The 26,987-nt window shown below is 32.8% G+C and overlaps 1 protein-coding gene and 1 long non-coding RNA gene across 5 annotated transcripts in view; one reads left to right on the top strand and one right to left on the bottom strand.

The window, feature by feature from the left end:
* NCAM2 (neural cell adhesion molecule 2) overlaps positions 1-26,987 on the top strand; it is a 494,475-nt gene that overhangs the window by 371,231 nt on the left and 96,257 nt on the right. For all 4 annotated transcript variants that reach the window (XM_082391901.1, XM_082391902.1, XM_082391904.1 and 1 more), the window contains exons 10-11: positions 7,967-8,154; positions 12,545-12,641. In XM_082391901.1, coding sequence (XP_082248027.1) covers positions 7,967-8,154; positions 12,545-12,641 — 285 coding nt within the window. The remainder of the gene's footprint in view (positions 1-7,966; positions 8,155-12,544; positions 12,642-26,987) is intronic.
* Positions 2,313-21,771, bottom strand: LOC309628748. The gene is made up of 2 exons (XR_014244696.1): positions 17,541-21,771; positions 2,313-2,582 (listed from the first exon to the last, which is right to left on the bottom strand). It is a non-coding gene; the product is annotated as an uncharacterized lncRNA (long non-coding RNA).

The following is a 26,987-nucleotide window of genomic DNA, read 5'->3' as shown; positions in this document are numbered from 1 at the left end:
ATAGTTATTTATTTTTGCATCTGCCTGATCCACTAGAAAGGATTCCCTGTTGGCCTGAATTCCCCACATTTAAACAGTGCTTAGTATAAAATAGACACACAATAATAATTTTGGATAATTAGTGCAGTGGCTGCCCTTCCCAGAGGTGCACATTCAGAATCTTTAAGAGGAAGCCTTAGGCATCTGGTTCTTTTCCCCTATAAACTCAAAATACGATGTTGAGGAAAAGCCAGGGTGACAAAACCTTTATAGCTAAACAATTATTTCCAGCATTTGCTAAGGGCTTAGTGTCAGTAGACACAAACTTTGATATTATTTTAACTAGAAATATATAATCAGTTCAATCATTAATATTTAGAAAATTTTTAATGTTTTGTTTTGCAAGGCACCTTATGATAGCAGTGTTTGAAATGGATGATGGAATAAATGGAAAAAGAAACAGTTAAAATATCAGACCAAATATAACCAAAACATAAACAAAATGCAAATTACTCTCAATATTCTATAGAGTATACTTAAATTTTAAACCAGTTATTGTAGGAGTAAGGTATGTAGAAAAAACAGAATTGCATCACCCTTTTCATGGTAACATGGATCTAATTTAGAAATTCAAATAAAAATAAGGCCATTGTTTAAGGGCTCGAATACAATATATGATACCACTATACTGTCAGAATTAAAGATGAGTTTTGCTTTCTTGAAAACATAAGAAAAAATATAATACTGTTTTTTTTAACTCTCAAGAATATTACTTCATGTGCAGTGACTTAAATTTTTAAAACATGAAAATTAAGGCATTTACAATTTAATTCTGAATAATTAATGTCTCCCAAAAAATAAAACAGGTAACTCAGAATTCCCCTGAAATAATGTATATTTGTGTTCACTGTAGAATGAATTCATATATATATATATATATATATATATATGAATATACGAATATACATATATATTCATTTACATATGAAAGAATCAGAGTTTCACTGCTGAGAAAGGTGCAGAGTGAGAAACATGCTAGTATTTATGTTTGACATTTTTAGAATATGGAAGATATTTTTGCAGTTATGTCTAACATTTTTTGTTGTATCCTATGTATGGTATTTTTATTAACAAAATCCCCTTAGTCTTCATTATAGTCTAGAGCATTCTTTTAATAGGGGCAGTATATACTCAAGCAAAATATATGTGAAATATAATTTAACAAAATATCTATAAACTGTAACTATCAGGTTCAGATATGAAGACACCATACTCAAACTGGCGATTGCCCAGCACATGTTGGAATTAACAATGATGGAAGCAATGGAATATATTTTCACATCTTAATGTTTCAACAGTGATCTGGAAACAGATAATAACCTAATTTATTAATCAATATCCTAATAAGAAGTTGAATATTGAGCTCTACTTGGGAAATTCCTGTGAATTTTCTTGATGTAAAAATTATAGAGTAAATTCATTTTTAAATAAGAAATATAATTAAGTGTTTTAAAAGGCAATTATATTTTAAGATATTAGTAAATATGCCCACTTGGGGATGAAATTTATTCTTTATTGAGATGTCAGATGATAGCTTCCATTTACTTTAGGTAATTTTTTTTTTTTTTTTTTTTTAGTGCAAGAATTTACTTGTCATGATCAAGAGCAAAAGTACTATGAGTTAGCATATTCATAATTTCTTAATCACAAGAAAGCTAGACAGCACTACTTTAAAATTACCTTTGAAATACAAATCTTGTATATAAGCAGTAACCAAATTAACTTCATACACTACATTATATTTCTTATTAATTCAAAATGATGGTATATTAAAGTTACCAAACTGGAATGTAGGGGATTGTCTTTGACTTTCTGATATGGAAACAATGTGTTATCTCTCTGTTCACAGTCTTCAACTTATAGTTTATTATTTCAGTTTTTTGTGTCTTATTGCTGAAATTGATGTAAACATACCTGTGAATTATCTCACGTTACCTTCAGTTATAAAATAAGTAATCTTGAGAGAACATATATAATAGAATAAAACTCCAAGATGGCAAGGGAAGCTTCTCTTTCATGTTCAATGTTTGATTCCCAATACCCAGAAGAAAACATAGGATGCAATCAGGAAATATTTGTAAAATGTAAATTATACAACTAAGCGAAATATATTTTATTGTCTTCTTTTCCTGGTTCTTCTTTTCCTCCTTTCTTCCCATCCTCCCTCCCCCTCCCTCTCTCTTTCTCCTACTGTAGTTTTAGATTATATTTTTTCATATGTAAGATTAATTTTCCTGAGTTTTTTGGGTTTTTAAAAATTATTTATTTATTTATTTATTTATGGCTGTGTTGGGTTTTCGTTTGTGTGCGAGGGCTTTCTCTAGTTGCGGCAAGCGGGGGCCACTCTTCATCGCGGTGCGCGGGCCTCCCACTATCGCGGCCTCTCTTGTTGCGGAGCACAGGCTCCAGACACGCAGGCTCAGTAATTGTGGCTCACGGGCCTAGCTGCTCCGCGGCATGTGGGATCTTCCCAAACCAGGGCTCGAACCCGTGTCCCCTGCATTAGCAGGCAGATTCTCAACCACTGCGCCACCAGGGAAGCCCTTTTCCTGAGTTTTTATCTAAGCACTGTTTATTCAAGAATAGGTTGCCAAAACATGGTTCTAGCCATAAAATCCAGGGTAGGGAAAATGACAGGCATTCCCCAGAATATATTTCTTTTTACATCTTAGCTTCTTGTACATCAGCATGGAAATTGGAAAACTGATGATTTTAATTATCTCACATTCTTGGCATCACCTGGACATAAGTGGGTGTACTAATGTGCAGTGTTTTCACTAAAATCATTCTAATCTGCATTATATTTTTACTTTATTGCTTAAATATAGTATACAGGACATAATGAAATGCCTCCTTGGTTACTTGGTATAATCACTTCAAACATGAATTCCAATGTTGAGTAACATTGTTAATGATCTATAGAAACTAGTCCCTGAGAATATATTTATACTTAGTAATATAATAACTGGCATAGCAGTGTGATTTTATGAAATGAATATAAAGAGCCAAAGGCTGTGATCTTGGCTCTGCCACAGCCTTCCCAAGTATCCCAGAACAAAGTTTCTCGTATGTAAAATAAAAATTCCCATGTTCCTTTCCAGATATTAGATCTTATGAGATCTGTCCAGTTCTGCAGAACTTATAATGACCGCGTGCACAAGTGTTGCAAGTTTAGCTGGGTTCACATTTAGATACTATAAATACAAAGATCTCTTCTTCTTGCAATGAGAACTTGGTGAATTCACTCAGTTGGGTATAAATCTCCCATCTTTCCTGTCTGAAAGTCTGGTTGGGGTATACTTTTTATTGTGTGTGTGATACATTCAAAAAATAATTCAAACTCTAACACTTCACATGTACAAAATTACGGAAAACAACTCAATGGTTCTTACCACGGTCACATTTGCTTCAGATCTGTCTTTGTCATTTCCTCTTAAAGAGAGGGAAGCAAGTATATTTGTTTGTTTTTAATTACCTTTCTTGGGAGTGCCCTTTCTTTTGTCAAAGAGAAATTATTCTGACACTTGTTAAAAATGGTAAGGAAAACTTTATTCAAAACTGTTGCAGTAGGGGTCAAGACTGCTGCAATGGAGCAAAAAGATTAAACACAACTCAGTACAAGGACAAGTAGGGATTTATAGCCAATGAGCAGAATGACAAGAGTCAATGGATGGAAAATTACTAACAGGAACTTGATTAAATTTCAAGGATAATATTATTCTTACTAAACTGGCCTAATAGGATTCTTGCTAAAAGCAGGCCATGGACATAGACATTAAGGAGCTTGAATGGCATGTTTGGATTTTGTCACTTTTCAGGTTTCTCTTATTTTTCTTCTCGACTCTGCTCAGATAAAAAATTTGTTCTTCCAATAAAGTTATTTATATTCATTATAATTTGTAAAATATTTTAATTTGGAAGTTAATATGATTGAGGGGACATATAGTACCTTAAGAGATGTTTCCATAACTTTATAGTTCATGTAGTCAGGAATTAATTTTCCCAATGCATAGAATACAGGGCACAAAACCTAGACAAAGAATGCAAAGAATGCAACTTCAAGGTGAAACTTTGTCTATGCCTATCTTCCTATCTGCATATATATATCTCATCAATTCTGGTCTTTCCACAGTTCTACTCATGGCATATTCCTCTTCCTTCCTCTAGTCTTTTTGTTTTTCTTTTTAACTGCCAAAATGTATTTCCTCCGTACAACATTTCAAGCCTCTCATGATGTGAAAGCCTTACTCTTCTGAAAAGGCCTAATTTTCTGAAAATTACAATTTTGGGTTTACCAACACGAGATCCGGCTACATTTGTTTAGCCTGAAGTCTTCACATGTTGCCTCTGCCAGAGGCACATCCTTTTCCAAAAAGTGGCCCAATATTAATTGTTCGATTTCATTAACATGCCAACCTTGTGCCAGTGACTATGGCTGCCTTGCTACTGGTTTGATATTTACAAAGCATACAGTGTACAGGAATTTAGTTTCTGTTTTATTGTAGAGAGGAGTTATCAGTATTTTCCTGCCTCACACCTCAAATACATTTTTAAATGTGGCTTTCAGTATAGCATGTTTTGCCTGTAGCACGTTTGCATGCAGCGTCAGTAATTCCAAATTAAATCCCCACTGAGATCATCAAGCAAGCAATTAGTGGCAATTGCTTGCTTTTACAGAAAAGCCAAATTATGCCCTAAGTTTATGGTTAAATTATAATAATATAATGCGCATACACACAGATGCTATATTGCGGATAGAGTAGACTATGAGTCAGGTGTTAATAGTTACATTAATGTGTGTGATTTTCATATTGAGCTATATATATTACATGCAAATACATTATTTATAAACCTCTCTCTAGAATATTATAATGCTAAAGCGGTTATAGTTCATATAGATTAAGCAGTAATAAAATATTTTATAGATAGAGCTAGAGCTAGAAATGGATATAGATATAGCTTAACTTTTGACTTTGAATATCGGGAAGTTTGGCTTCTCTTACGGTTGCACCCTAATTAGTTATACATTCTTAGATTTTTCACTTAATCTTCCCAGGTCTTGAAAAAGTTTTTTCTTTCCTTTTCTCCTTGAAAATACCTTCTGTTCAATTTAACTGAACCACTGAGTTAAAAATTAACTGACTGTTTAATATCCAGTAAATTTGATGTACAGTTTTAGAGAACCAAGTAAGCATCTTACATTGTGTAAGCCATCAGGTATATAATTGTGACCAAGACAAATCTTATTTTATTAAAGTATAATTGACTTACAATATTTCATTAGTTTCAGCTGTACAACATGGTGATTTGATATTTTTATACATCAGGAGATGATCACCAGGATAAGTCTAATTATCACCATAAAAATTACTACTAGATTATTACTACTGTCTATATTCCTCAGGCCATCCATACACACATTACATTCTTGAGACTTATTCATTTTATAACTTGAAGTTTGTTCCTCTTAATCTCCTTCCCCATGGCAACTGAAAATTTGTTCTCTGTATCTATGAGTCTGTTTCTGTTTTGTTATGTTTGTTTATTTGTTTTGTTTCTCAGATTTCACATGTAAGTGAAGTCATATGGTACTTGTCTTTTTCTGTCTGACTTATTTCACTTAGCATAATACCCTCTAGGTTCATACATGTTGTCACAAATGGCAAGATTTCATTTTTTTATGGCTGAGTTATATTTCATTTTATATATATATACATATATATATATGTACATATATATCTCAATAACATATCTTCTTTTTTTTTTTAAACATAGTCAATTTTATTCTCCTTAAAGCACAAAATAGAGTCTTTGGTTGTACAAACATCACTAGTTACAGTCTCACCAGGAGGTTCCGGGTGGGGACGGGGCCATCAGTCAGCGGCCAGAACTCCTGAGGGGACCTCTTTAAAATGCTAAAAGCCGGGTTAAATGACTCGAGGCAAGGGTGGTGTTGGAGCTGGCAGGGTCCCCACCCCAATATACCATATCTTCTTTATCTGTTAAACCCATAAGATTCAGATCATTTGGTGGAGGAATAGTCATATATCAATAGATCATTCCAATTTCTATGACCACGCTGAGGGAGAGCATAGGATCTGTGGGAACACAAAGTAAGGGAACTAACCCACAATTGTAGGTTGTGGAAAGGCTGTGTTAAGTTAGCGTGGAGCTTAGTTTTGAAGGCAGCCAGGTAAAGGGAAGGACAGACACATTGCAGCTAAGGGAAAACCATAAGCAGATACATCTGTGTAATATTAGCACACTTAAGTGCCAATACGTGTCACTATTTATCTGATCCTCTTTTGTGGGACATTAAGTTGTTTTGAGATTTTGTTATTACAATAACAATGTGCTAAAAGTCCTTTATATTAACATTTGATAATATTTCTACTTTTCTCTGGAGAGATATCTAAGACTAGTTTGCAGAATCAAGATTACAAAGTTTTTTTTAAGGCTTTTGTGTTCCAGAGGAATTGTCCCAAATATATTCTCCTCAATAATGTATGATAAAGTCCGCATCACCAACACATTGCTAGTAGTGAATATTATAATATTCCTGGGTTGAATGGAAATTCAATGGACCGTAGTTAATATTGCCCCAGATTCACATACCACGCCTACAACTTTGTACTAGAATAAGCTTGATAGCTCTTACTCCGGATCCCTCATGCTTATGACAAAGTAACACTTTCTTCACAAAGTCATGAAAAAGATTAAATGAAATAAAATATGTAAGCTTACTGTCACATAGAAAGCATTCAATAAACATTTCATACTTCTATGTGAGATTGGCATTGAAAACATACAGTAAAACATGTATAGGACAAGAATATTAAAATAATTATTTGTGCGTTTGTACTGGAGATTATAATTCTTATATTACATATCTGATATATAATCTGTTGATATAACAAAATTGGGAGAAGATCATCTTTAAGTAATTTGGGTAGTAAAACAAAAGGTTTAATTTAGGCAGTTTGAAATTGATAACTTATGAGGGATATTAAGTTCTAAATAGTTAATATTAGTAGCAACAATAATCAGTATAAATACCAGCAACGTTTTAGCTACCACTTAATTTAAGAGTATGTTTTTATGTAGAAATTTGTAAAATGAATCCTCTCAATTATACAGTCAAGATATTGAGACTCAAAGAAGTTATGGTTGATTGGCATTTGGGCTATGTCATAGTTCTTGAATGGAACAAGACTAAAAACCATGTCTGCGTCTTCAAAATTAGGTTTCTTCAATAAAATGATATATAATGCATTTATAATGTATTTTCTATTTTCTCTTACCTATCATTACAGAGGTCTGGTGTAGGGGCCTGACAATTGACACAGCATTATAGAAACTGATTAATATTCAAATTAACTTTTGTTGATTAAATTAAACATACCTGGTTATTAAAAACTGGAAATGACATTTCAGGAAAATATTTGTTGTTTAGTTGTGATATTACCATTTCAATTTAGATTTTATATCTGCCTTAAAATATTTTATAGAAGAAATTATATGACTAGGACAAAGTTAAAAAAATGACACAAGACCACAGATTTTGTTTTATCCTAAACTTTCACTTTATAATATGAGTTGCTTCAGAAATATATTTCACATATGTAGAGAGCCATTAATTTACTTCATGGAAATTTTTGTCAGATTATTAAAAGCAAACAACTCTGAATGTTAATATTTCATATTTTAATAATTGGCTGACTTTGAATATTTTTATATTACTATTAAAATGATTTGATGAAACAGTCAAATGATATATTTTCATTATTTCGGACATCACGTATTAAATATACGAAAGTAGAATTGCTGTGGCTTCTTTTTGTAGTCAGTAATGATTACTATTGTTTATACTAATTAAATGACTCTCTTAAATAAAAGGTCTGTAATGTTATATTATATTGCTTTACAGATGCTCCCAAGTTCATATCAAACCAAACAATTTATTACTCTTGGGAAGGAAATCCAATCAATATAAGCTGTGATGTGAAATCTAATCCACCAGCATCAGTCCATTGGAGAAGAGAGAAATTAGTCTTGCCAGCTAAAAACACCACTAATTTAAAGACATATAGTGCAGGGAGAAAAATAATATTAGAGGTAAGTCTTCATGTACATATCAACAAATTGTATTATTTTAGCAGTTATCTACTATTTTAGAACATGTTTAAATATCTTAGTATCTTAATATATTATATAAGATATATTTCTATCCTATAATATACATATACCCTGTTGTATATATTTCATGTTTACTTACTTAAGGGAAATTTTATGCATTTGGATCATGGCTCATTAATGGTTAATGTTTCACTACTTATATAGTAATATGGGTATATAGCAAAAGCCATTATTCTTAATGAATCTATTTTTGGAAAAAAACCACAATTATATCAGGAAAAAAATAGGGAGAAAGAATGAGTAATTTGTCAGTTATTGAGGGCCAAATGTTTAATTTCAGTGTTGCTACTGGACTTTGAGTGTGTGGTTACACCTTCCTGCTCCTTAGACTGGTATATATAAATGCTATCTACTGACTACATATTTACACGTTCCTAAATAAACCAGATTTACTTGTTCATTGCCTCATTTTATTTTATTATTTTATATTAAGATTGTAGATAATTGTTTGTATACTGCCAAGTGTCTGGCCTCTAAGTTCTGTTTGAATACAATACCTTTAATTTAATAATTGCAGATTATGTGTGTATATATCAATTTCCAAAGTTTATATAAGTCTGTGACAATGATCGTCAAGCCTCCCAATTTATGATGCTTTCATAACAATTAGGAATCTTCCTCAAACAACCTTTTTAGCTAAAAAGATGCTACATTTTCTCTACTAATTCAATATACATAAATTTTAAAGATGCATGTTTTAGAATAACCTTTGAGATCCATACCGCATTAACTTAAAGGTATTCACATTGGTGCCATATTAACACTTCCACCCAATAAATGGACTTAGTGAAACATTTAGTTGATACAATGATTTAGCTATCACTTCCCCCAAATGTTTGGATAGCTGACTGACTGGTAATTAAGCCACTTTGTCTAAATCTATTTCAATTTAAATTGGTTTTTTTTTTTTTTTGGTTTGTTTGTTTTTTGGCATCTGTATTAGAAGAACTATTGGCAAATTGACAGGGAGCTCAATGTCACAAAGACTTTGGCCAGATTCAATTGAAATTTTAGGTATTTAACCATAGCAGAAAACTGAGGTTAGGTTTAACTTCAGTTTGGGTCATTGTATTAGTGTACTAGGGCTGCCATAACAAAATACCACAGACTGGGTGGCTTAAAAAACAGAAACAATTTTTTCCACACATTTCTGGAAGCTAGAAGTCCAATATCAAGGTGCCAGAAGGGTTGGTTTCTGTTGAAACGTATCTCCTTGGTTTGCAGATGGTGCCCTCTCACTGTGTACTCACATGACCTTTCCTCTGGGGATGCAGAGAAAGAGAGAGCGAGCTCTGGTGACTTTTCTTCTTATAAGGACACCAGGCCCCACTCCTGTGATCTAGTTTAACCTTAATTACCTTCTTAAAGACCCTATCTCCAAATACAGTCACTTTAGAGATTAGGGTTTCAACATTTGAATTTTGTGGAGGGACATGATTCAGTCCATAACAAGTAGATTTAAGTTCATGTTTAAATGACAGACTGATCTGTAATTTCAGCTTTGCTTCATCTTGCCACTTTTCAGTTTCTGAAATAGCTCATAATTCTCTGTAATCAGTGTCAGCAACATTTATAAATCGACATTTAAATATTTTACTCATATAAAGCTTTCATGTCATTTAATCTTCTGCCTAAATGGCATTTCTCCCCACCCCAAAGTAAAACCTAAGCAATTTTTGTTTATACATAGCCAAGTAATGTTTGTTAAAGCGTTGACCTTGAGCATAAACTTGTTATGTGTATACTATTTTCATAAATTAAATTTAAATCCTGAATAAATAATACAGATGAGTAACTAGCATAACTTAAAGACAAAATAAAGCAAAATAACAATAACAACAATAAAAAGCAATAATAATCATTACTAATTTTGAATTAGTACCATACATATTTCCTTAGGATAGTACATTATAATTATTTTTATTTAGTAATTATTATAGTAGTGACATAATTGCTAATTCTTAAGAACATATAAAAACTATAAAAAAATCAATTTTACAATTAATAACAAATTGGTCAATAATAGATTTCTTGAATTAATTTTTAAACTTCTTCCTTTTTCTTTGATTAAATACATATATTCATTTTTTAATTTATGATTTTTTGAAAGTAACAAAACATTCTATAAATCCTTTGGGTTATTGCCAATAAATTCATTTCTAAAGGACATCCAAATTTGTTCATTTGTTTTGCCTAGGCACTCCCCTGTGGTAAGAGGACAACTTTTCAATATATGAACAAAATTTGATGCAGGAGGTTTCTAATAGGTTGATTGGAATAATATTCTGCTCTGGATCATCTGTATTGTTCCTTGCCCTGAGTAAAGATGCAAACTGTTAAATAAATGATTTTCTCACCATGGAATATAGAGAAAGAGGAAATCAAGTTTTTGGAGGTTTAGGAAAAAGACTTGCAAACTCCTTTATTAACATTGTACTCTCAGTTTATATTTTGGTGTTCAAAACCACATTTGTTATTCTGTTACATTCTATCAAAGCCCAACATCTGAAGTAAACTTGAATTATTTTGACTGCATATTAAAATATGAAGAAGTGGTATCATAAGTAGATGTTTCTAGCACTTATTAGATAAATATCAATAATAAACTGCATATTTTAAACATTTAAATATTTAAAATAAATATATATTATGTATCTTTGTTGTATATTATTTTGATAAAATTATCTATTATTTCACCGTGCTGGGATTGGGTGTACAACCCCTATTGGACTTTACTGTTTTCCTAGAATACACCAAATATACTGCAGGGCACATGATTTGGCCCAGTTGTCTAGATCTGTGTGCTCTTAATAGTCTGTGCTACTAGGGGTATTTTCTGTATTTTTTAATCATAAAACACGATAAAGAAATTATTTCAGATAGAATTATAAAGCTTTTATCTTTTGATAGGCAAACTCCCAGGAACAGAAAAACAACTGAATTGAGCTTTTTAAAGTTTTATTCCAGTTAAAATAGGTATATTTAAGTTACTTCATTAATCTTGAGGAGCTGTGCAATAGTCAGGATTCTTTGTCACGGCCATCCTGTCTTTGCGTTGCATTGATTCAGTACACATTCTTCCCTATGGGGTATACAAATGTCTTTCTCATATGCCTGTAGAAGAAAGACATTTTTTTGGTCAAATTCCTTTCTCAGTAGTAAAATTATTTTAGAGTTAAATTAACCTAATTTATTAAAACCTGAATGTATGAAAAATGAATATTTTAGTCACTTAGAAGTACTTATATAAGAGCTGTTAAAGCCTCTAATCCTTACACGTATGATCTATTCCTAGATGGACAGCTGACTAGAAGATGAATGACACAGCTTTTTTGTACTCTTTCAGAATTATCATCTTCAATGGACCTCAAAATTGCACTTTTAGTTAATAGCCTCCCATTAACACAAAACCATTTCCCCCTTTGGGGACAGACTTGAAATTAACAGCAACTCTTGTTGTAAGCATATTCTCTCTTAATAATAGTAACTGGGATTGAAAATTATATCTTTACTATCATCAAATCTCTTTTCTGAATTGATACTTCAGAATTTCGGTACATTATAATTACAGGGTTGGTCCCACCATTCAGCAATAGAATCCCAGAATGTTAACTTAATTATGGATTTCAAATGTGTAAGGACTGAGGTCAGCTATTTTCCACCTAAACTGAAAGAGAATTATAGGAATTGAACAGAAATGGAGGCAAGATACTGTTATTAGATATCAAGATAATGTGCCTATCTACAGGAATTGCTACACAAGGGCAATATTTCCTTGCAAAATGCCTTCCTGGAAAGATTTTCCTTTTAAATGGGTCCTCATCTTTTGTTAGTATTTTATGTTCAATAAAGTCATAAGAGGAAGAGAAAGCCGACATATTTTGAGCCTTTCTTAACTTTAAATCTGCCTGTTCTTAGGCTACAACCTAGAAAACAAAGAGTTAACAACGCTTTTGGTACAAGATTCCTATTTTCAAAGTCAGGTCTGCAGCAGTTACAGAATACATATTTTTCAAACTGTGTACTACTTTCTGAACTTTCATTTGTAATTAATGATTTTTCTATTCAATATATGTAACAAAATAGTGGCATTTACTTAATAAATTGTTAGACTAACTATAATTTACCTGGGCCTATGGGTAGTACGGATACATGGATTACATCTTAAAAGGACAGAAAAAAGAGTTACGGCAGGCAGTTGTGAATAATTGAATATGTGTAAAGATGGTAAGGCATGCTAGAGGCTATTTTAAAATTTCTGTGATATTATTTTAAAATTGTGAAATTTTTATTATTATACTTATTTTAGATTGCACCTACATCTGACAATGACTTTGGACGATATAATTGCACAGCCACTAACCGTATAGGAACAAGATTTCAAGAATATATTCTTGCTTTGGCTGGTAAGTATAGCACAGTAATTTCTGAGAATTCATAAAATATTTCTGGAAGTAAATAACGTTTACATTTTGATAATCCTGATACAGGTTATTATTAGAAACAAAGAACTGGTGCTTAAAAATTTAGAACAGTTGTATCTGATATATAGTGAGGACTTCAAGATTAATTTTAACCCTGATTCTAATTACCCCAACTTTATATATGACACATCTATGAAAGAAGTAGGAAACGTATGTCTTAAGACATCAAATTACATTTCATGTAAAGTAAGAATCTTGTCAAAAAATAAAAACAAAAGATATCTTTAGAGAAAATGAAATTAATCTATTTTAAAATTCTAAATTTGAAAGAACAAATAGTAACCTTATGTTTAAGCTAAATAGAAAATTTAGAGTTATGTAACTTGCTGAAATGTTTCATTTTGTATATATAAAGGCATTCCAGTTCTTCCCTTAAAGCTTAAAGATATAAAAATAATATCATGTAGATTAAAATTTACTTTAACTAGAAACCCTGATATGTTTTTATTTATATTTATGTGAGTATATACAAGCACATATAGTTATAGAATTTGCCATTATGTTTTACAAGACTGATTAGGAATCTGGAAATATACATTTTTATGCTTTGCAAAGTTCAGATGATGCAAAAATGTGATCTATTGTCTTCTAAGTCCAGGTCAAGAAATATCAGAAAATTACTGTAATCTTATGTTTTGATAGAATAAATAACTTCCACGAAAATATTTTAAAACTTTTTCAGAGTTCAAATATGTAACTATTCTTTTATATTGTTATGAATGATATTTATTTCTTTTGATTTGTAAATATATCTCAAAATAAATCATTAGTTGTAAAGATCAAAAGGGAAATTTAAAAGTTTACAAAGCTAATAATAATCAAATTATTGTGTAACTGTAAAACCTGCTATACTCCAATTCAAGTTTTATTTTACTACACTGGGGGGAAAGGGAGAGAAGGATTGTTTTGAAACGGTTTTAGGGAAGGAAACAAGAAGGAAAAAGTTAAGATGAGAGGTAAAGTTAGAAGGGAAAGGAGGCTGAAGGGATGAAATAAGGAAGGAAATAAACCACTGTGCACTGTCTGCCAGGAAGTCATTAGAAAACTAATCTCAGTGAAAGTCATTGGAAGTAGACTCTACACATTTAGGCATCTGAATAAACCATAATACAAGCAAATTAAGTTCTAGGAAAATGAAACATGTTAAATCACATCAAATTCATTGACAGTAAATTGAAGTATCAACTGTAATGGTGAGAAGAATTCACTACTCACATTAATTCCAAGCCTTAGTAAATTAGGCAATGTTCTTGTAATTTGTATGAACTTTTTATAAATAATAACTAGACATATGATTATTATATTACTATATATATTTATGTATAATTATATTAATACTGATGTACTGTTATATATTGTCTTTTTTTACGAGGCAATATATATGACCCAGTTTTCTATAAGGTAAAACTTGATAAATGACCAAACATTTTTTTCAGTTTTTGAGAGTTCATAATTCTAAGAAAATATGAAAAATAGAACATTATACTGTTGAGATTTAAACAATCTTATTAAATTCAAGGAAATACTAATGTCTGTGTACCTTCATATCTCACATTACTTACAGTAATATTTTTCATTAAAAAATATATTTTATACATATCCTTCTAATGAAGACATGAAATTAGTGAGTTTCCCTCTTTCCCACTATAGTAAAAAACAGAAAATGTTCATTCAAGATAAGAGTTATTATGTTGTTGGAAATATTTCTCAAATACTGCAATTGTCCTCATATTCCAAAATCTTGTGACTAATACAGGCTAAAACTTTGTTTCAGAAAAGATATATTCAACTGAAATTGTTATGAAGATATAAAAATGAATTAGACACTGTATCTTAGGTGGGAAACATACCTTTAAATATCAATATTTATGAATATGATTCCTTTGAGGAGACTCCTTTATTTAATGCTTATAAAATTTAGTCTTTCCTACAGAATTCAAACACTAAAAGTATAATGTGATTTTAAATGAAATATTATGAGAAACATTATATAGAAATTTAAATATTTCAAAATATATGTTAATACCACCATTCAATATGTCATTGGCCTATTTGACCTAGTAAAAGGTCAAGCTCATTTGACTTATGTTATTTTACACTATACCATATTACTTTGTTCCCAAAGAGCAATAAATTAAAACAGGCAAAATTTAGCATGAAATTTTGTACTACATATTCAGTGAAAAAAGGAAAAGCTACATTTTAAATTATTTTACATCAAAAATATTTTTTTCTTCCCTCCTTTCTTCCTTCTTTCCTTCCTTTTTTCCCTCCTGGATAATTAAATCCTACCTCTGAGCAAGGTAGGCATTTGTATATGGATGGGGTAGGGCACAGCAGCCTGGCATAAGGTGCTAGACCCTGAAGGGGGTGAATGGAGTTAAGGGGTCTTCAGTGGTTCAGTGTTGGAGCCCAGGCTGTGTGAAAAGGATGTGCCTGTTTTAAAACAGAAACAGCAGCCCAGAGAGGAGGATTAGAACCTGATCAGAGTAAGGAGGGTTTTAAATGAAGGAGTGGGGGCAGTGATGGGTGATTCTTTTCTGCAAAGTTGGTAGGGTTAGCATGGCTAATATAGCTAATATAGTTATTTAACCTTTGGAGAAGAGATAGGGAAAAGGCAAAAATTAGAATGATCCTAGGCTGATGATTGGTTATTGGGGGTACTCTGGTCTTATGCACATAGATGGATAGAGAAAAGAAGTGAAGGTGGCGTGTGTGTGTGTGTGTTCAGCCACTTCTACAAGGAGCTTCCTTTGCCAGGAATGTGATTTAGAAAACAATTTCTGAGCAAATTCTACACACTGAGATGATTTGGGAGCTACAACATCCCAATAACAAAAGAGCACACTTGGCAGACAGATCTTGGTTTCTAAGTACCCTTCTTCACTGGGAGTAACCAGGGCTGTTTGTAAAATTGGCTGATTCTAGGAGTGGGGCAGAGAAGTACAAGATAAGCCTGGAATAATGTGTTGAGCCATAAAGAAAGGATTTTTCTTTTTAAAAGGATGGCTGTATGTTAAAAACATCCATTATCCAACTTTAACAAACATCAGAATATACAGTAATTCAGCTGAGGAACATCAATGGTTGCTAAAGAGGTTGTGAGAGTTAGATGAGAAAAAAATCAATATGTCTTAAAGTACCTACTCCCAAATTATTAGTTAGTTACAAAGGGAAAAATAGTAACTTTACAGTTGACAAAACTAGCAGATCCCATTTTGATTAAATGATCAAAGTTAATATCATTAGCAATGAGAAAATTAAACTTGCATACTATCAAAAAGAGGCAATGGAAAGAACACAGAATAACAGCTGTGATATTCTTGCCAAAAATGAATAATCAGAATCTAGTGTGAGGAAATATAAGACAAATCCAATTTGAGGTACCATCTACAAAATAACTAGCCTTCAAAGTGTCAAAGCCATGAAAAGCAAGGAATGATTGAGGAAAAGACACATAACAAATAAATTCCATGCATACATCCTTTTGTTATAAAGGACATTATTGGAATAAGGGTAAAATTTGGTTGTGGTCTTTGGATTAGATGGCATTTAATTATTTCATAGATCTTATGTAGGAGGATGTTATGTTGCAGAAAATAAATGCTAAAGCTAGCATCATGTCAACTTACTTTAAATAGTTCGGATTAAAAAGAAAAGTTCCATGCACAATTCTTGCAAATTTTCTATAAATATACATTTATTTTAAAAGGATAAAGAATAAAAAGGAAAGAAACTAAGGCCAATAAACAAATATGCATAAGATAGAGCCGCTTTAGAAAAGCAACATAACTTGTGAACACAGGTGACTATCTTAATAAATAGCCACATCTTTTGCATGTGTGCATACATACTTTGATATATGATCCTGTAAGTTGCTTTAAATTATTAAGAAGAGCATTTTTCATATTAAATAATCATTTATTCACATACTACTAATATTTTAAAATATTCAGGTATAATTTTCACTCTAAAATATAGCAATTTATTTAGACATTTCTTTTAAATCTCTTAATAAGTATGATGATAGCATTGTTCTTAACAATGGAGATACAGTCTTCAGTAACAGTGAAAATATAACAGGGTATAGAAATAGGCATATGGATGCCACTCATACTCATGAGCTGGATATTTCACCTCCATGCCTCCCATTTATTTTGCCATTATCTCTGTTGGGAAAGAACAGCTATATAAAGTTATAGTAAGAAGAGATAGAAATGATTAGCTAAATTGAATCATGAGTATTCATCTTCATAATTGTCATAGTATTTCAATGAATTACACGAGATATTTATACCTATTTTATAGAAGAAAGTTGCATTCACAAATTAGGAAAAAATATGTAAACACATTTGTTGTTATATCTATCATTATAACAATTTAAATAATGAGTAGACTAAAATATTGGCTAGCTCAAAGTGCTCCAGAGGGCAGCATTCCTTTTTATGGTACCGTTTCCTACGTATGACCTTAATGGGTCAAGTCCTATTCTTTAACCCCATCTTTGTTTTTACATTTTCACAAAAGTAATACCAAGGAACCTACGATTGTTCATTTCTAGAATGATTTTTTTAAAATAAGAGATTTTTCACTGTGCTTTGATTAAATCACAGAAACCCTTCTATTAAACTCTGGCTTCATATTCATGGGCAAAGATTGGTCCAGTCCTCTTTGGTCTAGTTCTCATCTTCAGAAAAATGAAATACTTTTTTTCTATAATTTTATGGGAAACACAACATTTTTCACATGTGATTGATAACTAATTTTGTTAGATTAATGTTTATCAACATGCCAAATAAAAATAAAATTAGAGACTGAGACAGAAGGAGATTTTTTTTAAGGATTTCATGATGAAATTTTTAAAAATGTACCTCCTGGTGACTTTCTAGCTAGGAAGCATACTTTGTTTTTTTTTATTTAAATGCCTATCTTGGAGCAAATTAAAAATGTAGAACACATAAGGATAAATGAAATTGCAAGCATATAGTTAACAATTATCATTTCTTCTTTATAGTATTCTACTTCCAATAGATCATAATCTGACAAGCCATTCTGTATATGTACATGTGTATTTTAAAGAGCTTTTCCTGAAAGACTTTATCTTTTCAGCCCCATCAAATGATTTTATGCATAATTTTCTTAACTTTGTTAATTCATTTCATCATTGCTATACTTAGTTTTTAACTGTAAACTTTTCATATTAAACCTTAATATGGAGATCTCACCTTTGCTTCATTAATAGACACCCTTTTCTGATCAAGTTACCTTCTCCTGGGCAGTTTCAGGGGAGGGACTCTGCTGTAAGCTGTCAGCAGTTAACACTTCCAGCACTGGGGAAAGGGAGCCTTGGACCTGAAGGGGGTTTCAGCATGCCACAGCAGCCTCTCCAAGATCTACCTGAGAAGACCATTGCGAGGACTAAGTGAGGAAATTCAGCCAAAGCACTAGCACACGGTGTGTGCTCGACAAGTGTTAGTGACTTACTATTATAGCCAAATTATAGTTTATATTTGTCACTTTTCTTATGGGTATAAGAAATAAACTATAAACAATAATCCATATTGTTGATGTCTCTTTAGATATAATACCCAGATCTGGACATCACAGATGAATGCACAGTAAAATCTGATAATGGGATAATGACCTTGTTTATTCTGAACACTGTATTTTATTAAGTAATACAAAATTTCATTTGATTTTGCCACATTTTTCCTTCCAGTGTTTTTTCCTACATCTTTTTCACACAAACTGCTATTAAGTGAGGTCCCCTGTGCTATGTTTCACAATTGATTTCTTTTTTTAACCTCAGTTCAGGACTCTGTACTTACCCCTATTAAATTTCATCGTGCCCATTTGAGCTCATCATTTTAATCTACTGAGACCCTGTCAAATCCAATATTTTTGCTCTCTTTCTCAGATTGATCTAATTCACAAATATCATGAAGCAGTTGTCTGTATTTTCACCTAGGTCGTGGGTAAGCCTATACAAGTCATTTTTGTGAATAGAGACCATCTTACAGGTTAAACTGGATCAATTGAACAGAATTCTGTAGATATGGAATTATAGTCAATCTACTTGCCCTTGTACCTGGACAGCATTTTATCCAGACCCTTGTTCTGTAAAACTTGAAAGCAGGTTAAAAGTAGTTCACTTGAAAACACACTTTCTTCAACTGAATATAAAACTAGATTTCTCCTACATGATCAGTTTTATGATCTAGCCTGGAAAATCTACATCTTTCTCTTTTTTTCCTATATTGTAAGGCAAGCTTTTATTTGTCTTCAAAAACTATTTATGACATCCTTGTAATTTCCTCATTCCCATACTCCTCTGAAAAAATTAAACTAATATAACTAGATATTATTTTTAGGGAGCCATGCTTGTATCAATTCTGAATGACTTATTAATCTACTCACTCAGCATACATAAAGTGTGATTCTGGTAGGCGCTAAGCACTGGTTTAGATCTTGGGAATCTGAAGATGAATAATACTTAGCAACTGATTTTCACAAGTAAGTTATAGTATAAAAGATATGAGTTGCAATAGAAGTGTGAATCAAATGCCTGGGAACACAAAATGAAATTATGATTGTAATTCTTGGGGAAAGCTTCAAACAGGTATCAACTTTTGAACTGAATCTGAAGGAGTAGAAACAGATCCAATGACGAAGTAGTAGAAAGATGGAAAGAATCAAGATGGGAAAAGGCATGAGCATTTAATGGAGGACTGAATGGCATATCCTGTGGGTGGGTCAGTGGTGGTGATATGAATAGAAAGTTAGTAAGAAAGCAAATTATGGATCTCCTTAAAAACATTCATCATGCTTACATTCTGTTACATCATATATACAACAAGGGAAGTTTGGAGTTTTTAGTCATAAAGCAACATGATCCACTTATCATGAAACAACTATCTTGATTTCTATGTTTCTATTTCTATCTTTCTCTAAATAACCTAATATATAAATGTATGTGTATATATATATATATATATATATAGAGAGAGAGAGAGAGAGAGAGAGAGAGAGAGAGAGTATATATATAAAATATATATATAAAATTAGGGAAATGGATTGCTTTTCTTTTGGTCTGGTGAATGTCAATATAAAAAAAATAAGCCTTTTTTCTTTTCTTTTCTGTTTTTCTCTTTGTTTTTTCTCCCTCCCTCCCTTTCTTTCTTTCTTTCTTTTTTTTAAATAAATTTATTTATTTATTTATTTATTTATTTATCTATCTATCTATCTTTGACTGTGTTGGGTCTTCGTAGCTGCACACAGGATTTCTCTAGTTACGGCGAGCAGGGGCTACTCTGTGTTGCAGTGCAAAGGCTTCCCATTGCAGTGGTTTCTCTTGTTGCAGAGCACGGGCTCTAGGCACATGGGCTCAGTAGTTGTGGCTCATGGGCTCAGTAGTTGTGGCTCACGGGCTCTAGAGTGCACGCTCAGTAGTTGTGGTGCACAGGCTTACTTGCTCCGCAGCATGTGGGATCTTCCCAGTTCAGGACTCAAACCCATGTCCCCTGCATTTGCAGGCAGATTCTTAACCACTGCACCACCAGGAAAGTCCCTTTCTTCCTTTCTTCCTTCCTTCCTTTCTTTCTTTCTTTCTTTCTTTCTTTCTTTTTTTCTTTCTTTCTTTCTTTCTTTCTTTCTTTCTTTCTTTCTTTCTTTCTTTCTTATTCTAGAGTGGAAAATAATTCCTTCTGTCTTAAATAAAATTATTGTGACCTTATGAATCCTTCTGGCTACTGTATCATTTCTCCACTTCTGCATCATTTCTGTTAATAAAGTTCACAAAATAATTGACTATATTTGCTGCACCTAATTACTTTCCTCTCATTCTGTCACAAACACTTTCAGTCTTGTTTTTACCTCCACTGCTCTGTAAAACCTACTATTATCAAGGTATCCATTGACCTTCTCATGCTCGATCCAGCGGTCAATTCTCAATCCTCATGCTTCTTCATCTAGCAGCAGATTACACAATCGAGTGTGTCTTTCTCCTTGAGTCATCTCTCTAACCCACAACATAGCAGTCATGTCACCATGCTTTCCTGGTTTTTCTTCTTCCTCATCAGGCTCTTTTTGGTCTTCTTTCCTAGTAGTTCCATATTTCTCTGAACTTTAAAAATCACTGTACTTCAGTTTGGTGGTCTCTTTTTATTTTATCTACACTCACACCTTTGTTATTCTAATTTTTATGATTTAAATACCACCTATACTCTAAAACTCCAAAATATGTCGTCAGCTTGGATATTTTCCCTGAATTCTATACTTTTATATCAAGCTTAATTCCCTCTCCACAAAGATGTTCTAGAGCCAATGCAAATCTCCAAATGTCCAGATATCAAAAGCGAATCTGTATTCACCTCTACATATCTTCCTTTGGCATTCTTTCCTATCTCAGTAAGTGGCAACTGTCTCCAGTTGTTCAGGTCAAGAGACTCACAGTCATTGTTAATCAACTTGTTTACTCAGACCATACACCCAACACTTTAGCAAGTCTTATTGACTCTTTTACCAACAAGGTGTTTACAGGGTCTTACTATTCTCATGAAATTTCTATATTCTATATTCTATACTCTAGTTGTTTTTGTTGGTTTGGTTTGGTTTTGCTTTTAATGTATATTTTTGCATAAAGTCCTAAACTGGCTTTCCCATTTGGCTTATGCCACCCCTGGAGTATAGCCTAAATAAAAGATCACGAGGGCTTCTTATTATTAAACAAATAGTTAAGTAATTAGTGCATAATTCTCTTCTGCTGAAGGCATTCCAGTGGCTTCCTATTTTGTTCAGAGATGAAGCCATAGTGATTATAAAGACCTATCATGCTGCACAGGGTTTCTCTTCACCCCACCCCCAGTGGCCTTCTCTGAACTCCATCTCCTTTCCCCACACCTTGGTCATCCTGCTCTCCACAGACTGCCCCCCTTCTTTAAACCCTCAAGGCACATTTCATCTTTGTACTTACAGTGTTCTCTTCATAGCAGTTTCATGAGTTGTTTTCTTATCCTTTAAGTCCTTGATCAAATATTACTTTTTTAACAAAGATATTTCCGCATCCCCACCTAAACTATCTCACTTGTCTGCTTAATTTTGACCACAGTGTTTGTACAAAAAATTCATATATTACAATTATTTTTATGTAGTTAGCTTGTAATCTCTATAAGAGAAGTGATGGCTGTCTCAATTTTTATCCCAGAACATAGAAAATTGCCTGGCTTATAGTAGATTTACATGAATTATTGAATGTATAAAGGATTCAGTGTGTTTCATTTGATTTGCCTATGAATCATAGTTGAAATGCACAATTAATAATGGGACATGGGACTCCGTGAGTTGTGACAAGGGTCAAGACTTGGGTATAATTGAGGAAATAATTAATAATTAATACCTCGGATTAAATGGAGAATATAAGAGGTAAATGATGTAATCAAGGACAGATCCCTGGAGTACCTCAGTTTAATTGATGGATTTTAAAGTATATGAACAAATAAAATTGAAAACAATTATTTAGAGAGTTAGTGTAACTACCTGCGAGGAGAAAATTTTAAACATATGTGATCAAATGCTGTTAAAAGATCAGTAGGATAATGATTTGATTTGGCATTTGGGTAATGAAGTGAGGAATTGGCAGGGTCTCAGATGTGCTACAGGTTGGCTATAACATTAGATTAAGCTCACAGTTGAAATAGGAAAAAATATATAAAATTTATTGGAAATAAGGTGGCTGCTCAGAGCAGAAGCAGGTGGAACCCATCTCAGCATCATCCCTGAGGTGCATGCAGTTGATAGCTACACTCTGCATGTTAGGGTCTTGCTATATCTAGGAAGTTCAATTCTTTATACGATAATTCCCTTAATATTTGGGACTTTTTATCGGGTGGAGACTGATGAACAAACCTAGGAGAAAAGAATTTAATATAGAGAATTGGGTGGTTATAAAATCATTTGAGAGGCAGGGAAAAGGGAAGGCATGAGATAGCCACCAATCTTCTGGCTTCAAGGTCATAATATACCTCAAGTGAGGTACAAGGTCAAGTCTGCAACTTCTAATCAGAGGTCAGAAATCCCTGCAGCCAAGCTACCCTGCGGCTGATATCACAGCCACCAGCACCAGGAACTGTGTGATTAGACTGTGGAATAGGGAGTCCAGCTGCTTCCATCATCCACATCTGTAGGTCTCCTTGTCCACGTGCACCTCCTTGGAAGAGTAGGGATGTCACACACGCTCCTTTAGCATGTTAAACCACTAAGGTGTGCAGCTCATCCTAAGTGCCTTCGTGGTTCTAACAACCGTAGCAACAAGTGAACCTAGGAAATAAAGATTTTAGCCTTCCATTTCTTATGATAAAGGGGAGTAGCATAGATGATAGAAATGGATGTGGAGTATCATTGGAAAACATTTAAGGTAAGGTTTCAAACACCATTCTAGAAAAATATTCACTTCAGTACTTTCACTTACAAAGGCTGACAATTATCAAACTGTTCCTATTGATCTAAGTTTAGCAATACCACATCCTCACCTGTGGGGAAAGAGCTGAGTCAGTGACTCTGAACCCTACCTTAGTTGCCAGCTTCCCAGCATTCTAGGAAACCAAAGTTCCAGAAGTAAAGATGTTGGGACAGAAATTAGGAACAATCTATTCAAGCAGTGTGACAGGGAAACAAAAGAAGAGTTTGTTGCCTGAGAATAGAGTAGAACAGAAGAATGTTTGTCATTTGGGAGATTTTTATAGTTCATGGTAATAAGGCAGAGAAGAAAGAGAGACTGAAGCTCCAAAAGAGAAGAAAAAGGGAAGAGAAGAGCTACCTGGTGATGCAGTGTTCTGCAGAAGAAAAAAGTAAAAGAAACACCATTCAGAGATGGAGGATTTGGCCTTGGAAAAGAGGAGGGTGGACTTCCATTAATCCAAAAGTGATAGAATACAATTTGAGTGAACTCACTTGATGATTTCTGTTTTTCACTTTTGATATCAAGGTGTATTTATTTCCTGATAATTGAGGACACAGTTGAGGAAGCGAGTTTGAAGATCTAAAATACACACACATGCACACACATCCACAAATCATCTTTTATATTGCTATTGTATTCAACATTTTTGACTCTCACCTTATCCTGAATCCTGAGGAAATACTGTTTTGTAATCCCATGATTCATCTTCAATTTGAAATTTTTCAATTTAAAATATTTACTCATCCAAGATATCCTTTGCAGGTGCATTATATTCTTCAACTCTCTTTCTTTTCTTCTACATGAATATCTTTGGGCATATGCTTTCAGAATTTTGCCTTAAATGGGACATCTTCACTTTGGGATGCTTTTTTTTTGTTAGACAGGAGAACATAATATCTGATGTATTATTTTCACTTTATTTCCAAACATCTATGCATATATCTGCTTATTGCCCTCTTCCTTTTTCATAAAGTTTCTTGTACTTTTACTTTACATATTAGTTCTTTTTTATTTAATTGTATTCTTTTATTTTATCAGAATTAAAGTCAGAGGAGCAACTCCTCTTATTGTTCCTTTACATGTTACAAGATAAAGTAATTACCAAGGCAGACTTTTTATAAGTTTTCTCATTTATACTTTGATCAAGCTATGACTTTAGGCATATGTTTAAATATCAAAATGTTTATCAATGTTATTTAGACCCTGAGAGTCATTTTAAAGAAAGGGTAACTGAGAATAATATTTGTAAATGTCCTGTGATGTATTTCCATCAACTCACCCTTACAACAGCAACTTTAATGTTGTTATTATTATTAATGTTTTGCTTATAAGAAAACTGATACCCAATAAGTTTAATTTGCCTAGAATCATACAGCAACTCCAGAGACTGTTCCTATCTGACTCCTAGACCGTGACACCAAGTCTTTGCTATTATACACAGCAAACATTTCTAAGCTGAACCTCAGTATTGTATCTTTTACCTACCATTTGACTAAAATATTGATAGATGTCAATGAATACAAAATAAAGTGATAGTAAGAGGATGGTTACCAGAGAAGGATAGCGAAAACTATGGTGACTAATATTTACTAAGTGCTTAGTATATTTCAAGTTCTGTTTTATGTGTTCTTCATTATTTAATACTCATAGCATCCTAGCAGTGGATATTATTCTAATCTCCATTTTAGGGAGAAAAATACTGATGGTTGAAAAGATTAAGAGACTTGTCCAAGGCTGAAGTTGACAAAAATAGCAAGACCAGACTTTGGATCCATAGATTCTGATGATATATATCCAGGCTCTTCATCGAACCCTATATTGGTACCAGTCGAGGTGAAAAGGAAGAGTAAATAAATACGTGTTTGCATCATTGTATTATTTATTCATTCAGTGATAGGTGGCATTCATTAATTATTAAGATGGAAGGTACTACGAAGTAATTTAGAAAAATATGCTAACAATGGTGGGAGCATTACGTATGGAATTCACATCCACAAGCCCTATTTAAAACACTGGATTGTGTTTGATTATCTTTTACAGTATGCTTGCATACACCCAGTGAGGTTAGATATTTCAGGATCTTGAAAGCCAGACTGAAAAGTCTAAGTTTGTTGTTGTAAAGAGGAGGAAGTTCCTGAATATCTTCCTCAGGAAAGTGACGTGACCAGAATGGTATTTTAGAAAAATTGATTTTGCATTTACATGCCTTATGGGTTGAAATTTGATGGGCTGTCCATAGAAAAGGAAGCTGAGAGCCACTAATGGCATTGCAGGTAGAAGCAGATAGGGCCTGGGCTTGGGAATTAACAGTGGAAACAGGAAGGAAAAGATGGATATAAGAATTATAATGCAGGAAAGATGAAAATAACTTTGTGACTAATTTTGATGTATATCAGAGGTAGAATCAAGGATGAATGTGATTACAAAACAGTTGAGAAAGTGGAGAGAAGAATTAAAGATGTTGGTTCTACATCAGGCACTATTCACTTGGACATACTCTGTACCTTTGTGTATTGTTTTTAATTACTGAAATATTTAATACATCATGTATTTCCTGAGGACTGAGTATAGTCTATCAGTATTTTCAATGATACATGTATGTATATATGTGTGTATGTATGTATGCATGCATGTATAAATTGTGTATATCAAATATTTTGTCCCTTTCTACAAGAAATTCATAATTTAGTAGTCAGTGGGTGGTTGGACATGTAAAATCAGAATGGAAACAAATATTTAGGAAGATTTTAGAGTTGCAAATCATAAGCACACTTTCCTTTTTAGTTAGGTAACAGAAAGAAGAGGCCAATAAAAAATAAATGTAAATGAAAAACCAAGGTAAGAGTCAACAGGTCTGAAAATAGACTATATGGCTGGAAAAAGATGCCCACTGGCTTATATTTTGGTGACGGTACTTTTGTGCTATGAATAAAAATCTGGTTGGTGTACCGTGTCAGGGTGTACAGCTTAGCAAATGGTGTATACTTCTGCACTGAGGGTAAGAACCCAGAACTGTATACATGCCATATGGTCAAAAGTAAGAGCCCAGAAGAATTACATTTCTTTCTCCTTCCCTAGTACTTAAAACCTTTCCTTTTGAAGTGTATCCTCAAACTAAAGGCTATCATTGCTGTGATGTCCAACCTAGACCTAGTTGACATTAGAGAGTCACTCAGCATGAGGTGAGGAATTGGCAGTCTTATTCAGAACAATCAATGTGTGTGTTTTTTCCTCCTCTTCAAACTTTATATCAAACCTACAGATGAAAAGAACCTATAGTTATAACCCAGGGATTAAAGAAACTTGTAAAACTATGATCATGTTTATATATGACAACTTAAATAAATTATTAAGATAATTTAAAATGTTTACTTCCAGATAAGATTTTAATAGCAGTATGACTTTGGGATGCATCAGTATTCTGCACATTTATTTCTGAACCTTAGAGTTACAGCATAATGCACTTCATAGGATCTCCAAATAATTTACAGTTACTAATTAGAGCTGAAACGTACACTGTTGCATTTCTTTACAATATTAATATATAAAAGGCCATAAACCTGCCTTCTTGGCTCTTGCCCAGTATCATTTATAAGACATATTTTTATTTGACCTATAGTGCTCTCTTTTAACTTTAGCAAATAAGGCACATTTGACTTTTGAGAGCCATTAGAGATTTTTATATGAATGTTTGAATATATCAGAACAAAAATTTACGTTTACTGCATTATTTTCAATCTAGTGCTTTTTTCTTTTTGTTTTTGTAGAGTTAATTCCAGAGATGGAACTATATATTTTATTTACATATTTAT

The sequence above is a fragment of the Balaenoptera borealis genome, assembly GCF_965194805.1.
Source record: "Balaenoptera borealis genome assembly, chromosome: 5".
Lineage (NCBI taxonomy): Eukaryota > Metazoa > Chordata > Mammalia > Artiodactyla > Balaenopteridae > Balaenoptera > Balaenoptera borealis.
Note: the sequence above shows the minus strand (reverse complement) of the source record. Positions and strands in the feature narration are given on the sequence as shown.